An 18,549-nucleotide genomic window follows, 5' to 3' on the forward strand; every position below is an offset into this window, starting at 1 on the left:
AGCTTCTACAAAACTACAAACATAGGGGAGGAGGTGATACACATGCATTAGAACACAAGAGCAAAACTGTTTATACATCATGTATATTGTGGTCAAGAAGATAGTATGTATCTGAGCAGCCAAAATAATTAATTTATGTTGAAATGAGCAAAATGGATCATACTCAAAAATGGTGTTCTTCTCCTAATTGTTGATCAATGAGCTTGATCCAACGACTAGGAGGACCCTTTGATTTAAGTAGTAGTTGTTGTTGGTGTAGGTGGTGTTTCAATATATGTAATACGTACATATCCAAACCCTTTCCAACCCGAAGGAACACTGACCTAACCACATGCACACCCCTTTGTAGCAGCACACTCCATCTGAACCCACCACAATAGTTTCTATATATGTGATGCATTCTTGCATGCAAAACTGCTCCTTTTGGACCCACTTTGGCCATCCTCGTAACCCTAGCGAAATCTACCCTCGTAGGACCATGATTCTACTATGAATTTCGTGTTCCATCCTGCAGCCATGACTGATAGCAACTCTGGTACCCCCAATTCCTTTAATTTCTCACACTGCAAAAACAACAATCAAAGGACAAGAATATCAATTCATCATATTGAAATTCAACCGGAAGATATATCCATCCATTTGGTATGTGTTTAATTACTACAGAATCTTTAAGTTTATAATTTATCAATTACTTTGTTGCATGCATAACCAAATTTACATACATCATATACAACCAAAGTTGTAACTGTGCCAAACAAATTACGTATATGTAAATCAAGAGGGAAAGAACAAGAAAAGAAAATGAAGCAGCTAAAGAAAGAAAGTTATACATTATTATGTGATTGATGCTTCTCTTGAATTAAAGGGTTCTTACTGATTTAACAGTGTCGATGTAGGCTTTCAATGCTGATTCTGGACACCAAACGAACTTCATGGTGTGTGACTGTGTGTGAGTGAATCTCTTTCTTTTTGTTTCTTTCTTTCTAGCTGTGCACAGTTATATATCTTCACTTTCTGAGTTTTTTTGGATATTGTGTGAGGGTGATTAATAGAGGTAGTGAGGGATACACTTTGACGTACGGGGTAGAATTAGGAATATATATATATATATATATATATAGTAGGCAACTTGATTTCTTAGTTTTATTCTTCTCAATATGCAACTTAAAAAAAAAAAATTAGTAGCGCCTATTAGTTGTGGCCCATAAGGAAATATTTATCGAGGAACAAGAAAGGAGCTTCCGTATAAACTTGATCATGCAAAGAAAGGGTATGTTATTTCTCTACTCCTTATCTATGCCTATAAGTTCCAACTTGAATTGATTTGAGAGTGAGAATTCTTGTAAGTGACATTTCCATCGTCATGTTGTTCCAAAACTGACATAAAAGAATTATATTTTTTTTATCAAGATTGTAAGAGACACTTGATTGTCACATCTAAGTTTGAAATAAAAACAATTTTAATTTTAAAAAATATTACATTCAATATTAAATAATGTTCATATATTTCTCTGGTGAATAATGTATTACTGATCACATTAATTGTTTTCCTTTATTATTTTTTTAAAGTTGTAGTGGTGTAATGATTTAGGAAATTATTAAATAATTTTAGTTATAAAAAAATTAAATTCATTGGTCCGAATTATCATTCATTAGAATGATATATTGAGGTAAATAATGTAATGACGGCCTTTTTAAAGTACGCTTATTCAAACCAGCTACTCTCTCTATTAATCTTCCTTTAATATACATGTTATAAATTTTAAAATATGTACTACTTACGATTTATAATAGTTAAGAGTTGGATATAATAGTAAATTGGTCTATAACTGAACTAAAGAATTTGTTTCAACATACAATTTTGACTTAAATAATTTTTTATTGTCATAAAATACATCATCTTGATTTTACTACTTAAATTAATATTGTTTCTATTTTAGTACCTCATACTTTTTATATTTTAATACTCACTTTTATTGAAAGATTCATAAATGATTTATAATTAATGATGTGATACTTTATTCTTATTAAATGATATGCAATTGATGATATGATACTTTATTAATTTGTTACGACATCATTTAACGAAATTTTACTTATCATATATACTAAAATATATCTAACATAAAAATGTAAAATACAAAAAATAAAAGGAAATTATAATTTAAGTAATAAAATCAAAATGAAATATTTTTCCGGTAGTAAAATGCTAGTTAAGCCTATAATTTGTTATGCCGTCAAATGTGCATAATGTGGACCGCAAATCTAATTGTTCACATGATTGAAATCCGAATAAAACCACTTTTGAGATTATAATAATAGAATACTATTGGTTTATAGGTATGTTTGAGTTCACATTCATTGTGAGGTGGCGCATGTACTCATGCTAATTGAACATACGAACCTAAAAGATAGATTTTTTATCTATTGGAAAAAGTCATTTAGACCACTCAAACATATATTGCATAAGAAGATGAAGAGTAAGCTTTAATATCTCTTTATTGTGCAACCCTCTGTTTTTCATTCCATAAGAAAATCAAGACAATTGAAAATTATAGATTGGATTTAATCCTTTACTATTAGATTGACTACACCAACGATATTTGAAGTTAAATAGTAACAAATTACAAGTGTAAATAGTGTAATGAACTTTCAAGCACAGACGCACAATTTAATCTAAAACTAAGTAAGAAAAATGTTGATTTGAGACTGAAAAACTAATTTTTTAGAATACAATTCAGTTAAAAAAATAGTTTAGTTCGATTCATAGAGCAATTTGATTCGAACTTGTATAATTTTTTTTCAATTCAGTTTGCTTCAAACAAATTATTTTTTTAGTTCTGCTTAATTCTCACACAATTCAATTCACTTTTTTTGTCTGTCCCTATTCTAGCAGCAACGTACATGAACATTTCAAGTGAACTTTATCTTACATAAACACCCCTATAGCAGGTCAACAACCATTGTGCTTAGGCTATATATCATACAATACAAGGTAAATTTAACGGGAAAGTTTTTTTTTCCACCAGAACACTAGCGTAAAATATTTATTAATTTTATTAATGATTAAATTTTAATCATCAGGATCATTTTTTCAAACATATTTTTTTATTTATAAAATTTGAGCTTGAAATCTTACTTAAAGTTTAAGGAAATCGAATTTAACTCATTATCATTCATATTAATGACTAATGGAAAAATTAAATATAAGATATCATCTCCGAGATTTATTTTTTAAGTGTCATGGATAGATTTTCTTAAATGTAAAAAAACAATTGAATATAATTAAAGATACATTATAGATTTTTGTAAGAAGCAAAATGAAATACTATTAATATAGAGATGGACTGGAGTACAAGATGGAGTGAAGTACAAAGACGATATATTATAACTCATTCATTGCATAGATTTATTTAAATATAAAAAAATATAGTTTGGATACATTGTATTTATCTTTCTATTTTTTGTCTTTTTCACTCTATTTTTCTTGCACTAAACAAATGATAACTGGGGTTAGGTGCGACTGCGTTCATTTACAAGCATGGGGTAAGAGAGGAGGGTTGACAATAAGTTCGATCTTTCTTTTCTCATACCACCATATAATTAATTATGTTGAGAATACCATAGTTAGAGAGAGAACCACCAGGAAATTTGAGTAAAAGTAAAGAAAAATGATAGAAAATTAGAAGAAACTATTTACACCAAGCAACAAAAAAATAAAAACATTTTCATGGTAAATGTCATCACTGTGAGAGAAAATCGAGAGAATGCAACAAATTAGCAATATGTTGTCTAAACAAACTAAGAAATGAATCCCTAGAGCTAAACTATACAACTTTATGATCTACCATTTACTCTATCCAGATTTATTACTATGATAACTATTAGACATTCACTATACAAGGTAGTTTGTTACTAAGGTCATAAAAATATGATCAAATGTGTAGTTGTATGTGCAGACAACAAGTTTTTACCTACGTAGAGGAATTCACATATACAAAGGGTATACGGGTCCATTTGGATGCAACCCAAAAGATCTTTTACCATCTTATCTACTAGAAAAAGATCTTTTTTATTTTTTTAAGAGTGTGTGGTTATTAAATTTTTTTAGCTTTTATAAAAGTAAAAGCTTTCAGCAAATCTTTTTTTGAAGCTCAGATTTCCAGCTTGTGAAATTTTCTTTTCGAGAATCTGTTCCCTAAACAATGCTTGGACAATTATGTCCTAAAAAAATTTCAAAATGACAAAGCATGCCCTCCTCATTTTCTAAAGCCTCACAATTTATCTCTTTTGTTCCTCACAATGTGTTGTGCCTTCCTCAAAATTTCTCTCTCGTGATTCCGATCATCCTTCGTCATCTCTTCTTCCTTTGTTAGCATCACATGTTAACCAATTCTTCATTAATTTATTTTTCTTCTCATTAAATTTTGAATTGTTATGGATTAGAGTTATGCTTTTGTTTGTTTCATTAAGCTTGTGAAATGTCTCTCAATCAAGTTCCTGTGAAAAGAAAGAAAGCAGAATGCTGTGATAAAAATACTGAGATTATGTTGAAAGTGTGCATAGAAGAAGTGAATGCTGAAAATAAACCTCACAACCACTTCACTAAGCTTGGTTGGGCAAATACTACAGAAAAGTTCAATAAGGCAACAAATTTGAGATATAAATATAAACAATTTAGAAATAGGTGAGATTCTTTGAAAAAGGAATCACAATTATGGGCTAAGCTTATTAGGAAGGACACATGTCTTGGTTGGGATGGGGAGAAGAAAACCATTGCTGCTAGTGATGAATGGTGGGAAGCCAAAATTCAGGTATGTATTATTCAACGAAAATAAAGTTTTTGTGGAGGTTAGTCTTTTGTTCTTTTGTTTTTTATGTGTGATTTTGTTTCAATGAAAGAGTGATTAATAGTTTATCTTGGAATTCTGTTAAAAGAAAATATATAATCATGAAATTGAACAATGTGTTTTAATTACAAAGATTCTTGATCTATGAAAAAAAGATTAATTCTTGATTTTAGAACAGAACAATTACGCACATTTAGTTTATGTAACACACATTTTTTCACACAATTTAATATCAGAAAGGTTTTATCATATGCTTACCATAATAAAAATGAGATTTACTATAATAATTTGAATTACACTATTTCCTATGATATGATCATTAATATCATAAACATAAATATGAAAAAAAGGTAAAACAAATGACAATGTACTTAAAAGTAATATTTTAATAAGTTCAAACTTTCACTCCTTAGAGTTCCAATATTAATAATATTTAAAATCAAATCAAACAATTATAAAAATCTTGATCGGTTTGATTTTGACCTGATCTATAAATTTAAACCTATGATCTAACCTGTAAGATTTTGATCGATTTGTTTGATTTTGACCCACATAAATAAATGACTCAATAAAAAATCAAACCAAACACATAAATGACTTAATCAATATTGTTCGAATCGAATTTGATTAATTTGAATTCCCGAGTGACCCCTAACCATAAACACCTCTACTTAACATCTCTACCGAGGCGGATGAATGAATAAATATGTTTCTGAGATCGTTTTTGTATAATTTAATGCTCAACTCAAATAATTATATTATTAATAAAATCTTTTTATTATTGAAAAAATATAATATTATTGCATTTGGTAGTTGATGGCAATTTCTCTCCTTTAAGTAATGTTTTCAAAGCATCACATTCTTAGGATAATATTTTTTATAGAAGTCAAGAAACTTTAAGAATAAACTTACAAATTGTTTGAGCAAGAACACTGAACATCTTTGATCGTTATATTTAGAAGAATAAATATATTTTGTATTTACAAGAATAATAATAAAAAATAAATATTACAGTCATAATTATCCATGACCTCATTTACTTGTCATTCTTTTCCTTTTGAGGAATTATTGGTGTTAATTATGTATATCTTCCGTCTTTGTCTTGCTCAATGCAGTGGGGGTGCAGAAAGCTCTACTGGGAGATTTAATTTACCGATCATTGGCATACATCACATGGAAGCTCATGCTCTGGTTGCCACTTAAAGTTATAATCCTTTACTGATATGTTAATCTTCTACGAATAGATGGATGAGGACTACAGAAGAGAGACACGGTAAACTGTAAACCGACATTTCCGCAGACCTAAGACGGGAACGGGATTCCGCTTGACTGAATTGAATTGCAAGTGCATCGAAATCGAAGTCATCGTCCAAATGCAACTCATCTTTGAGACTTTGCCTAAATTTATTGATTACTAATTTCTACTAATATCTACTAACATTGCTTAAAGAATTAATATTATGATAATAGTTTTTTATTCAAAATCACGTTAAAAGTATATTCAAGTATTAAATATTATGTTAGATGTAGTATTAAATAGTACTCCTATTTTAATAATATCTTTTCATTTGGTAAAAAAATTTATTTATTATTCTTAATTAATTTTTTTAAAATATGATTAACATTTAAAAAAAAAATAATTTGCACACGAAGGATTACTTGTCAAGTAATTTCTATGCAAGAGACGGTTGTCACCTCCCAAAATAAGGTTTGAATTGTCAAATAAAGAAAATGTTTGATACACATCCCATATGTTATTTTATATTTAGAGAGAAAAAAAAAAGAATAATAAAATTTATGATGTGATTAAAAGATATATAAAAAAACGAGAGATGTCAGTGAATTGTTTAAAATAAAAAATAATTCTTATATCATTAGAATAGTTATATAACTCATAAATTTTAAATACCTAATTAATATATTTATTTTCTTTTTATTTTTTTCCCTATCAAATCATATCATTATTTCTATATTTTTTTCTCTTTCTCTATCATGCTGTAACATAACACGAGTCTTTGTATATTTTTTTAACTTTATTTAGCTGTAGTTTCCTTTCTATAACTTTTTATTAGTAATTTTGTTATTATTAATCTTTTCCTAAAATTTATATTAAAGTAGAAAAAATCTTAGTTGCAATTAAAATTATGATTGATACAACTAGAATTGTAATTATCAAACAAAAATAAGAGACAAAGAAGGGTTTATTAATTTTAAAAAATATTGAAGGTAAGTTAAAATGTGAAATTATAAAGAAATAACGTTTGGTTTATGATTTATCCTAATAAATAATAGAAATACTCGAAATACAAAGGAGTAATGTTTTTCCAAAATAAAAAGGACTCGTAAATGAAGTTATCTATCCTCTAGAACCGTATATAAGTAAACTGCATTAGTTCCAAATGACTCTATTTGCCGACATCATATATTTTTCAATTATCATGAAAATTTGGAATACTACTCAGTTTCAATTAGTACTACGTGACTTAAGTCCCGTAATTTTATAAGCTTTTAAAACAAAGTGATCACGATCAAAATATTTTTTTTTTGAATTTTCAATATTCTCATTTTGTTTTCAAAAGCTTAAATAAACAGACTAAAAAAATTGAAGTGTTTTTTTTAAATAAAAGTAATTTTTCTTTAAAAAAAACTGGAACAAGCATTCTCGGAAATGAATCACTTCCAAATTTTTAGATACTTTAACAATGTTATTTTCTTTAATTCTAACTATTTGACTGTTTCCAGAAAATGCTAAAAAAAAGGAAAATTAGGGGGTATACTTGGCAAAAGAAGATTGAATAGTTGATCCATTTACGAGGCCATATTTGCTTAAACAAATAATTATGTAACTAATGATGCATTAAATTATCTACTATGTCGTTGGTCCCTATAACATGGGACCCGGGCGCCATGGATGATTCATATAATTTATAATAATGTACACATAAATTCCTCACAGCCATTCACAAAAATAAAAAATCTGGAAAACAATGAAGCATATTTAACAACAGATTCTCAGATAACCATCTTCGGTTCCAATGAGAAACAATCGAGAGAATGGAAGTATACTAATACTTGATAACGCTGACAAGCTTCTCTGACCATTATCAGAAACATATAGTTTCTGAGGGCTAATGTGATGCTGCCCATCCTGTGCCATTGAGTCACATAATCAGGATTAAAATTTTAAAAAATTGAGAACAAATCAACATCTATATCATTATCAGGCTTTCCTTTACTGATGAGCTCCCCCCAAAAAGTAAACATCAAGCTGAACAACTTAAGCAATTCAATATGGAAACTAAAGGGCTTAAGGGCACAAATATCAAGCATATGCATTGTATTCTCTTAAATCTGTGAAGAAGAGATTATGGGCAGTCAGGAAGGCTCTGGGTTTTAAATAAATATTTTTAGCACATTCATATACTATAGAGGAGCAGAATCTATGAACAAGAAGGGGGTCACATCAAGCAACAAGATATAACTAAAGCAAGAATGAACCATTATCTTGACATCTAAATTGGGTGCTGGACAAGCAAAAGTAACTGATCTTTTCTAATTCCTATCCTCGTCATGCAAGTTGTGAGCCCCCCAAAAGAGAATCTTACTGTTTCATTGGGAGATTTAGACAAGGAGAGAAGCCCAATTCTATTCCGGGAAATTGAAATAACATCTTGGCCCCAAATGGAGAAACTGGATATGCCATCTGAATGACCTCTGAAAATAATGGGCTGCGATGATAAATTCCTGCAAGGGTAATAGAGATGAGCTTCAGGATATAATCCTTCCGGATATGAGAAAGAAAGCTCATCACTTTCTTTTAGGTTCTTTTAGAAAAATATCTTCAATTAAACACATGCAATATATCAACCAAACTAAAAAAGATCATCACTTTCATTTAGGTTCTTTTAGGAAAATATCTTCCAATTAAATACATGCAATATATCAACCAGACTCAAATGTATGAAACGCAAAACAACAGAAACATGGAGAGCAAGGAAAGTCCAATACAGACATACAATGAAGAGAGAAACAGAAAAAGAGTGGAGGTCAAATAGGTTTTTTCGCTCGTCTTGATCATTGATAAATTCTTTAATTTCCCAAGTTAAATTATATGCACCTAGTCACCTACATCTTATAAAAACATCTCATCAAGTAGTTTGTAAACTACCAGCAGATTTATATGCAATAAGGTTGATCATTCTTCAAACCTCAATCAGCCATTTGCTTTACCTTCTAACAACTTTCAAGTGTCAAAAGGCACAAGCCTTTGATCTCTTAATAAAAGAAAGCTTAAGAGAGACAGTTCTAAATGGTCCAAAACTCTAATGAATTGAAGTTCATGAAGGTGATAGCTCTTACATTCTTAAGTCCCAGACTCGTAAAGTTCTGTCCAAAGAGCTGGAAACAAGCAGATGTTCCTCAGGTGCTGCCAACTGTAAACAAAGACATTGATGAAGCTGTGTGTAAAATCAGATTGGGTAGCCCTCTAATATTTTGAACATAACCCACATACCTTTGTCACATATCCATCATGAGCTCGCCAAGAGGAAATGACATTTCCACTCTTTGCATCAAATAATTTACAGTGCCCAGAACTTAGTCCAGCTGCAATAAAAGATGGAAAAGTGGAAATTCCACCTGCTTGCATCTTGTCAGAGCCAGTGGAACAAATAGCAGAAATAAGTGAAGGAAAACTAGATTCAGTAGATTCGCCTCTCCAGATATGAAGCTTTTGACCTCGAGCAACATCAAAGAACCTGTACAGTACAACAAAGATTCAAATGTTGGCAGGCATCGAGATATTTTTTATATATCTGATTGAAATGGCATTCAAAACAGAGAATTAATTTCACCTCAGAGAACCATTTCCAGTTCCAACTACAAGAGTTTCAGCGGAGTTTAATAGATGCATACAAGTATAAAGGCTTGAGTCAAAAGCACTAGACAATATTCCACTGGATAGTGTATTCAAATTAAGCACATTTGCCTGGTCACTGTTAATTTTTGATGAAGAGGATGGATGGCTTGTAGGATGGCCAGATTCTGTCTGGGACTCAGCAAATACTAATATTTGTTTCCCTGTTTGACTATTCCAAATGTGAATTGTTCCATCACAAGAAGCCACTCTTCCACTAGATGATAAGATGCAAATATCATTCACAACCTGAAATTGGAGATAAGTAATGATTGGTGTTTTCACAGCAGAAGTTGTTACCATAGAGAAATACATATCTATATGCCATTCACAAGTAGTTGTTATGATTGGCTAAAGTGCTAAACTAATTAACTGTATTTTGTTGCACTATGATAGGTCTGTTAGGTTAGGGTCAGTTAGTGGGTTACTCAGTAAACGAGTCAAGTGGCTGATAATGTATATAAGTAGGAAGAGGGGTTTGTGAGGGGATATATTCTGTGGGAAACTAATGGGAAGTGTGGAGAGGTACTGAGGTACTCTAGAATTAACCACAATAAGCGTATCAATTGTTTAGAAACAGTAACTGGGCAGGGACAATAGAAGTTCTTCAGTTTCTTGGGCATTCTTTACTTTTCTCTCTCTCTTTTACCAGTTGGTTCTATCACACTAGTTACTAATACATTCAATCACATCATAGCCCATTTTGTTTTAAATCGTCAACAATCATGCTTCACTTTGTACTTTGCAATTTGCTTATTGATACCATAGTTTATACATGATAGTACTGAATAGTTTTCTGCTATGGAAATATATAAATACTGTAGGGATCTATATCAAGCAGTAGTTTCAGCAAAGAATGAAGAAACAAACCTCCTCATGGCCATGATAGCCGGACAAACAGTTAGTTCGGCTCAATTCCCATTTCTGAACAGTTCCTTTATATCCTTGGCCAATTCCTGCAGTAAAAACAGTACATTCGTCTTGGTTAACAGCCAGAGACCTCACTGCTCCATGATGTGCACGTATAGAGTATATAACAGTTGCTCTGATCTTCCATGGAAGATCATCTTTCTGAACCCCCACCCTCCCAAGAAATTCAGGCCCATCCCAGATGGTGGCTGGACTAGGGAACCAAAACCAGGGTTCATGGTTCATTTGGTATGACATTTCTTCATGCACTGCTACTGGACTTTGATGAACTTTAAATGGTTGTCTCTGAGGGATCAAATTTTTGGCACTTCTTCCTTGGGATTGTGGAATTGACCATCCAACCCCATTAAGCAACAGCTTTGCAGGATTGTATTCAGATGTAAATCCATGGGCTATTACAGGTCTTCTAGCAAGAACAATTTCTGAGCCGTTTTTTGATGATTCTCCAGCATATTCCCACTGAACCACAACATGTTTAGAAATAAGCAAAGAAAGATTACATGAGGCTAAGGGACAGACATTATCACACCAACAAAACCATGTAACTTTTCCATTCATATGGGGGAAAAGAAGTAAAGAAAATATAGCATACCTTCCAATTATGATGGCGTAGAAGATATTGTTCAAGAATCAACCATGTAGCACAACACTGACGAAGTTTCTCTATCCCAAGAAGAGATGCAAAGGAAGGATAGAGAACCAACCTACATATGCCCCAGAAGATTTTATATATACTAAACAAATAAATAAGGCCAATAGAACAGATATATTATTAAATAAAACAAACTTGAAAGTGAGTATAGGAGGACAGGACACAACCTATTTACAGTAGGGAATCAATGCACTTTGATGACAACTTGATTTATTGATCCAATTGCACTTTCCCATGACTATAAAACTTAACATTTAAACCTGATTCAGTGACAGTTTGCAATGCCCGACCTCATGTCCAAATTAACTCTCATGGTTTCAGTAGAATGTGCAGAGTATGTGACTTGTTGGATTGAAAGAAGATTTGACAATAAGCTTATTTATCCTAGAAATGATGGTTTAAGGGAATTAATTGATCTTTCAAGTCATTTTCCCATCAGTAAGTGAAATGCTTCGCACCTGTGCCTCATATTATGATAATTAACCCTGTATTCTGAAGATAGGTGGGACACTACAAAATGCAATATTATACAGGGTAGAAATGTGCATAACCTTTGCAAATCAAGAAGGACACTGCAATCAGGTTGAAAAACCTGGTTAGCAAAGTAAATTGAAACACATAGTGGGTGTGTATGTACACACAAGGATATTTAGGAATACACTCAAGGAATTTGCTATTATATGTTTGGTTTAGTTAAGCTTATTCAATGATGCATTTTATTTTTATTTGGTGTTAGAAATATGGATTTGTCTTATCATTAGAATAGGAAGAAAGATATGAAGCCAAAGGTGAAGAATGGAGTTTGTGTCTTTAGACACTATGCTCTGAATTTTATCAAAGCAATAGAGCTTATTTTACAAGCTTTTACAGCTGTACAAAATAATATAAATTAATAACAAGTGAAGCTGAAGATTTTGAACTAAAAGTCTAATAAAACAATAATAGTAACAAAAACATCCCTATATGTGCTAACTGTTAGGATTGCCTAACCAAAGACAGTCTCTGTTTATGTGATCCAGCATTAAGGCGGGCTAGGGGTGACCACAATTAAGGTGGCTTTCCAACATATGGGATTATATTGCCTAACATTATAAAGAGATTTAGTACAGTGTATTTTTAAATTTGACATAAACCACAAATATGACTCAAAAACATTCATTCTGTTAAGTCTTGCATGATTCCTTCTCCATCACTTTCCTTATTTAGCATTCCCTCTTCTCCTCTAACTAAAGTTCTTCTAGTTTTCCACTAAATAGCAGGAGAGCAATTTGTCCCAGCATTAAACCTACTTTAGAAAGCAGAATTGATACTCACACTAGATCCATACGACTTTCAATATGCAAGTCCCCTCCAATTTTTATTTTGCCAACCTTCAAGTTTCTGCCAACAGTAGTTGAACCTTTAGAAATTTCCTGGGAGAAAGCAAGCTCATCAAATAGTTCTTTAAGTTTTGGAAGAATATGCAATGCTGTCAAATCTGCTCCAATCCGCTGACAAATTCCAAAAAGAGTAGAAGCAGCCACCTGACAAAGAGAAGGCAACTCGGATTATTTAACAATTTAAGTGATTAGCTAAAGAATGAGATGCATTATGGCAATGAAAAGGAGCAGACATCACCACACTATCAGGATGGAAGCCAAATAAACGGCAAGAGAAATCAATCTAAAGTGTTTCAAATATAACTTTGGGGAATTGCACAAAAACAGTTTGGAAGGAGTGCCAAATTTTGTTTTATGTGCAATGCTCAGTTTAATGGCAATGAGCCAAGGCACAAAATCATTGGCATTGTAACTGTTCATTTTTGCCATTCCAATAAAAACAAGTCATAAAAAAATCCTGATGTTTTCACATAATACGTTATAATTACTTGGTGACTTATGACTGAAAAGTTAGAAGTCCCTGGTAAGGGTTAAAGCTAAGATGCCAATTAGAGCCAACAGAACCAAGGAATGAGTGATGGATCCAAAACAAACCAATGGATAATTTGAAGAACCTGAAGCACTGCAATTTCCATATGTTTCTGCATAAGAACCCCAATGTGTATGCAACTTAGGTCCTGTGTATTTTTCCAACAAATTCAACAATTAACTGTTACACAATATTTATTGGCAATTAAAGCATTTTGAAGCCAAACAACAATAAGAACCATACTTCAAGAAGCTCTTTTACAATGACCTCTTCTGTCAAGAAAGCTACAAGGCCATCTAAAGTCAACATGCAATCAATAAGTGCTAAAGCACTCCAACTCTGGACAGGATCAGGCTTATTCATGCATGACACATCAATGAAGGAACGGACAACATTTTTCAGTAAAGGTACCATCTGTTTGACGATAAACAATTCCCCAAAAATGCCACCTGAAAAGTAAAAAACGGAAGGTCATTAAAAATTACAGGTCTCAGTGATGGAAAGATGAAAAAATATGAAAGTCAATAAACTAAGAATACCAATTCTGACCAGCACATCAATGCCATCCGAACATAGTCCTTTCCCAAAGCAGTGAACAAGAGGCAAGATAGTCTGATTCACGAACAGAAGATAAGTAAAACAATAATTATTACACATAAGTAGGAATGGGGGCATGTGGATAAAGGAAAACATAGTAAGGAAGGTTGCTGCAAAACCAAAAAACCTGATGGATGGTAATAGGTACACCTAGTTCCTCACTAGAACTGATTAGAAGCACTGAAGCAGAGGCAGCTGAACTTTTATCTGGAGAAATGTATAAGTTTGACAAGACCAATGGATGAATAGTTTCCAGGTATGCTTGTTTACCAACTCGATTCCATATTTCCCGTACAAATGAATCTTGTAGAAGGGAAACCTTTAAACGTAAATAACTTGTGGTCTGAAAAAAGATGTCTAAATAAGAAGTCAATTTGTAGTTAAAGAAAAAAGGAAAGAAAAGAAAAGAAAATATTTCTAAATTCTACAGACTAAACAAAATTCACAAAATCAATTTTGCAACTAGCCTGTAAAATTTTCTGTATGGTTGGCAAGATTAATGTTTTCACTGCTTGCACTGTTAAGCATTTCATGAATTCCTTCAGTAGCATATATGCCCATTCAGCTTCAGTATCACTCACAGCAGTCACTATAAGCGGTAAGCAATAGGTAGTGCACATTTCAGTTGCAAAGGTACCCATTTCCCTGAGAGCTCCGTGCTTTGCAAGATTTGCAGCATAACGAAGACGAGTTTCATCTTTAGCTACAAGCTGAAGTGGAGCAAGAAACAAGTAGGAGGATTTGACAGTATTTGGAAAATAAGGAGATTCCAGAAGAATTTTGGCAGATGGCCTCCTACATAGCAAAAATCAATACTTAAATAACATGATAGATAAACAACCACCAAAATCGTACATAATTAGGCCAAACACATGCATTTAATTGTATGTGTGTGCAAACACACTGATACCTCATCCAATCCTTTTGGATGCATGCTTCAACAAGTAATCTAATATCAGGAGGTAGATCCTGCAGATACCCTGGTAGAGTTCCATCTTCCAAGTATATTGCCAATGAGATTGGATCAAAGAGCGGCCTGCAAAGATGAAGTTCAGCCAAGAGACAACCAACAGAAAATATGTCCCTAGCAATATCTTCAGAGCAAAGTCTTGAAGAAGATAATTTCTGCTTCCAGAGTAGCAAGTCTGGATATCCTGAGGAGCCTTTATCTTCCTCTTTCATATGTTGAAGAAAAGATATTAGATTCATTTTATATGGCACCTGGTAATTTCTGTCAATCAAAGATAGTTTGCTTATACTTTCACTAAATGTCTCAGTTGTTGGATCTCCCGAAGATGAGATATTCTTCCCTCTCGTTTGATTCAAGGGATAGTGGTAAAAGGCATTCAAATGCCTAGCATGTTCAGAAAATGTAGATGCTTGCTCTAGTTCTTGTAGATAAGCAGTTTCAGATAGAAGAGATGTCTCTCGGTGCGTTGCATTTGCTTGACTCCAAACTTTGGCATATTTATTGGAACCATGACGTTTTGTACTGGTAGTGGCATGACGGATAGGATGTGGTTGTGTAAAGAGCTGACGACGTCCTGTTGATCTTGGCATCATGGGTTCTGATATAGGAAGCATAACATTCTTAGCAGCAATAGCAGCCTGGCCAGATATTTTGTAACCAAAGGTTATATCTATCCAATGATGGAGTTGAAATGACACCCTATTACTTTCTAATGCATCACGATGCAATTTAATGAAATCCTCATGACTCTCCGCCCAAGAGGGTACAGCCAAATCAGCCATTCCATCATGTATTGACTTAAAAATTTGGGCATCACAGTAAAACTCTGGAATGCATTCATCAGGGGTCCATTGATAGAGCCTCTGCATTGTGGAAGGATATTCATTAGGTTCATACACTGAACGAACAGCCACTCGGAGAACACTCAAAGGGAGTCTTCTTGCTTTATAACTACAGACAGCCAATTCAGACAGACATTCATCTGAAACATGATGAGGGATTTCAGATGTTGAATAGGTGAAATCCAATTGTTCATCACCTTTTGCTAAGCGCCATTTGCTCTTGCTCAAGTCTCGCCACCCTGTGTCACAATTATCATCAGGTTTTGAGCTAAAATCAATTACCCAAGGCATTACTGGATGAAATGTATGGTCCCCCCACCTTCTTCCTGCTAATCTGTTTAAGATGAGTAAATATTCAAAATTACTTAATTCTCCTCTCCACCATTTATGAAAGCAAGATTGCCAATCTATTGTTGGAGAAAGCCTTAGATCAGCATAAAGGCCATAAGAACGACAACCAACATTACAACAACCAATTCTTGCAGGTTCGGAATTAACTCTTTCACTCTCTTGCAAAGTTAAATTAGATTCCAATACGGGTTCATTCCATAATCTCAGCCAAGACCATAATGAGTCAGTCAACATGATATTGGATGGGCATATATTACCATGAGAAACCCCTAAACCATGTATGTACGATAAGGCTGAGAGTAGCTGATACATAAGAAATATTCTATTCCAATTAGACTTTAATGCATCGGGGTTAAAATGAAGAATACTTTCCAAGTTGTATGGATTCTTTGGAAGCACTACATTAACGTGATCAGATGTTTTAAAAATTGCAAGGACAGGAGCTATGTTGGGATGCCTCAAAGAGCCTGGAAAAGGATCCTCTTCAAATGATGGCAACCCAATTAAACTAAGGAAATTTACACTGTCCCGTCCAGACGCTTTCCCTTCAATGAAGAGATCAAGCGACTCTAAGACGTGATCCTCGATTAACCCAGACAAGAAATCAGTAGAGACCTCTTGAAATGTGGAATAGGAAGATATTCCCACACGAGCAACAGGCGCGAGTGAAGTGATTGTCCTCAAGCAAGAAAACCTTTCAGAATGACTACAACTCGTGCTTCCAGAAAAAGCTTTGCCACTGTCAGAATCATCTGATGATGTAATTCTAACATTAACAGCATTATTATCTTCACTGCTTCCAATACCAGGATCACTACTCCTAGTAGTGATTTCACCACTATCCAAAATATATTCATTTCTGCAAACAAAACAAGAGTTTATTACTTCCAATTTCCAAATCAGCCAACAACAAACCCAACCAATAACTAAAACATCAATACTTTTTTCCCCCCTTCTATTTTTAATTAAAAGAATGCACAAACAGACCACATAAAAAATTGAAGAAAAGAGTAATTTGCAAAAAATGAAAATAAAAATAAAAATGCAGAACATGAATCTTACACATAATTGATGAAACAATTCTTATCACGACTCGGCATGTACTGCAATATAAATTGAGCGCCCGAAGCTTCGCCATCAGCTGTACCAGAAATCTAATTTTCAAAAAACAAAAAAAAAATTAAAATAAATAGATTAAGTAAAAATAAAGAATTTGATCCGAAAATTCAAAGAGAGAGAGACATTAACGATAGCCGAGGATCCGAAAGGAAAAGCAGAAGTGGAGATGGCATAATTGAAGAACACTTGCTCCGAGAAATCGGACTTTATTCGAAGTTGGAGGCACTCGAAGCACTCAATCTCTTCTTCCTCCTCCATCGATTCGCTCTACTGAGTCAACTCACCGATTTCTCATGCTCTCTCTATCTCTCTCTGATTCTTCTCCGACCAGCAACACTCTTCTCCAGCGTTAAATATAAAGGCTAATTCTGTCATTTCATGCCACAACAGTAAGTTTAACGCACCGCAGCCTTTTTAATTTAGCAAATAAACTCCAAATTTGTCCTTAAAAAATCTTAACAGTAAATATTAGTTTTTGAGAAATGTTAAAAAAAAAAGTTCTCGAGAAAGACTAATGCGATTAACGTATGCCCTTATAGGCTTACAGTATATATATGGTGGATTAAAAAAAAGGAAGGGGAAAAATCTGTCTAGCAATGTTGCATTCGTTGATTGAGAAGATGAATTTATAATTTTGAATATGTGCTGCCTCTACATTCTTTCTTTTATTAAAACTAACCAAAAACCAAAAAGTTAACACCTACCATTCTGCCGAGAGCTGATGGCTGGATTAAGATGAATCAACCAATCAAACCATCGCTGGTTTTTATCAATGAGGATTCCACACTTTTTATTTCTTTGAATTTCACGGCCATAGGAAATTAAATCAATGATAAAATAGCATTCAGATTAAATAGAATGAAATTTAAAAAATTATAATAGAAAGTTTTCTAAAAAAAGATTCTTTGATAAAACTAAATTATATCTTATTTTTAAGATATATACCATGCACGTTTTATGAAATGAGTTTAATGATTATATATTATAAAATCGTTTTATATTGTAAATCAATTATAAAATCATTAATTAAATATTTTTTAAAGTATTCATTATACATTATATATAAAAAATTAATTATTATAAATATTGTTAGTTTGTGATGGATAGGATAAAATAATTTTATATTTAAAATAAAAGACACTTTCTGTGCATTGACCCTCAACAGAAATATGGGCATGTTTGAAATTAGTTTGAAACACAGATCAACATTCTCTCTACATGCAAAGACAAAAAAAACATAGAAAGTGGAAATTATTCAAGTTGTTTCAAGTGAACATAATTTTTCATATTTATAGTGAATTTCCAAACCCACTGTATATCGTGGTCATCAAATCAAAACCTATATTTTGAAAATTAAACAAATTTAACCTCTTCATTTTTTTTCTTAAAACCTTACAAAGCTGTTTTCTATTTGA

At 32.6% G+C, this 18,549-nt stretch overlaps 2 protein-coding genes across 2 annotated transcripts; both read right to left on the reverse strand.

The window, feature by feature from the left end:
* On the reverse strand, positions 1-934 carry LOC106794866 (uncharacterized). Its single transcript, XM_014762774.3, has 2 exons — positions 875-934; positions 1-484 (listed from the first exon to the last, which is right to left on the reverse strand). The coding sequence occupies exons 1-2, from the start codon at positions 932-934 to the stop codon at positions 164-166; spliced, it is 381 nt and encodes a 126-aa protein (XP_014618260.1). The 3' UTR covers positions 1-163.
* Positions 935-7,671: 6,737 nt separating this feature from the next.
* On the reverse strand, positions 7,672-17,604 carry LOC100809116 (protein GFS12). The gene is made up of 16 exons (XM_003536455.5): positions 17,258-17,604; positions 17,078-17,169; positions 14,763-16,874; positions 14,320-14,647; positions 13,980-14,195; positions 13,795-13,867; positions 13,499-13,704; positions 13,341-13,403; positions 12,662-12,870; positions 11,288-11,399; positions 10,636-11,154; positions 9,704-10,014; positions 9,364-9,607; positions 9,210-9,283; positions 8,456-8,594; positions 7,672-7,998 (listed from the first exon to the last, which is right to left on the reverse strand). Exons 1-16 carry the CDS (start codon positions 17,390-17,392, stop codon positions 7,849-7,851), a joined length of 4,983 nt encoding a protein of 1,660 aa, XP_003536503.1. The 5' UTR covers positions 17,393-17,604; the 3' UTR covers positions 7,672-7,848.
* Between the last annotated feature and the right edge of the window lie 945 nt (positions 17,605-18,549).

Source organism: Glycine max, chromosome 10 (assembly GCF_000004515.6).
Source record: "Glycine max cultivar Williams 82 chromosome 10, Glycine_max_v4.0, whole genome shotgun sequence".
NCBI lineage: Eukaryota > Viridiplantae > Streptophyta > Magnoliopsida > Fabales > Fabaceae > Glycine > Glycine max.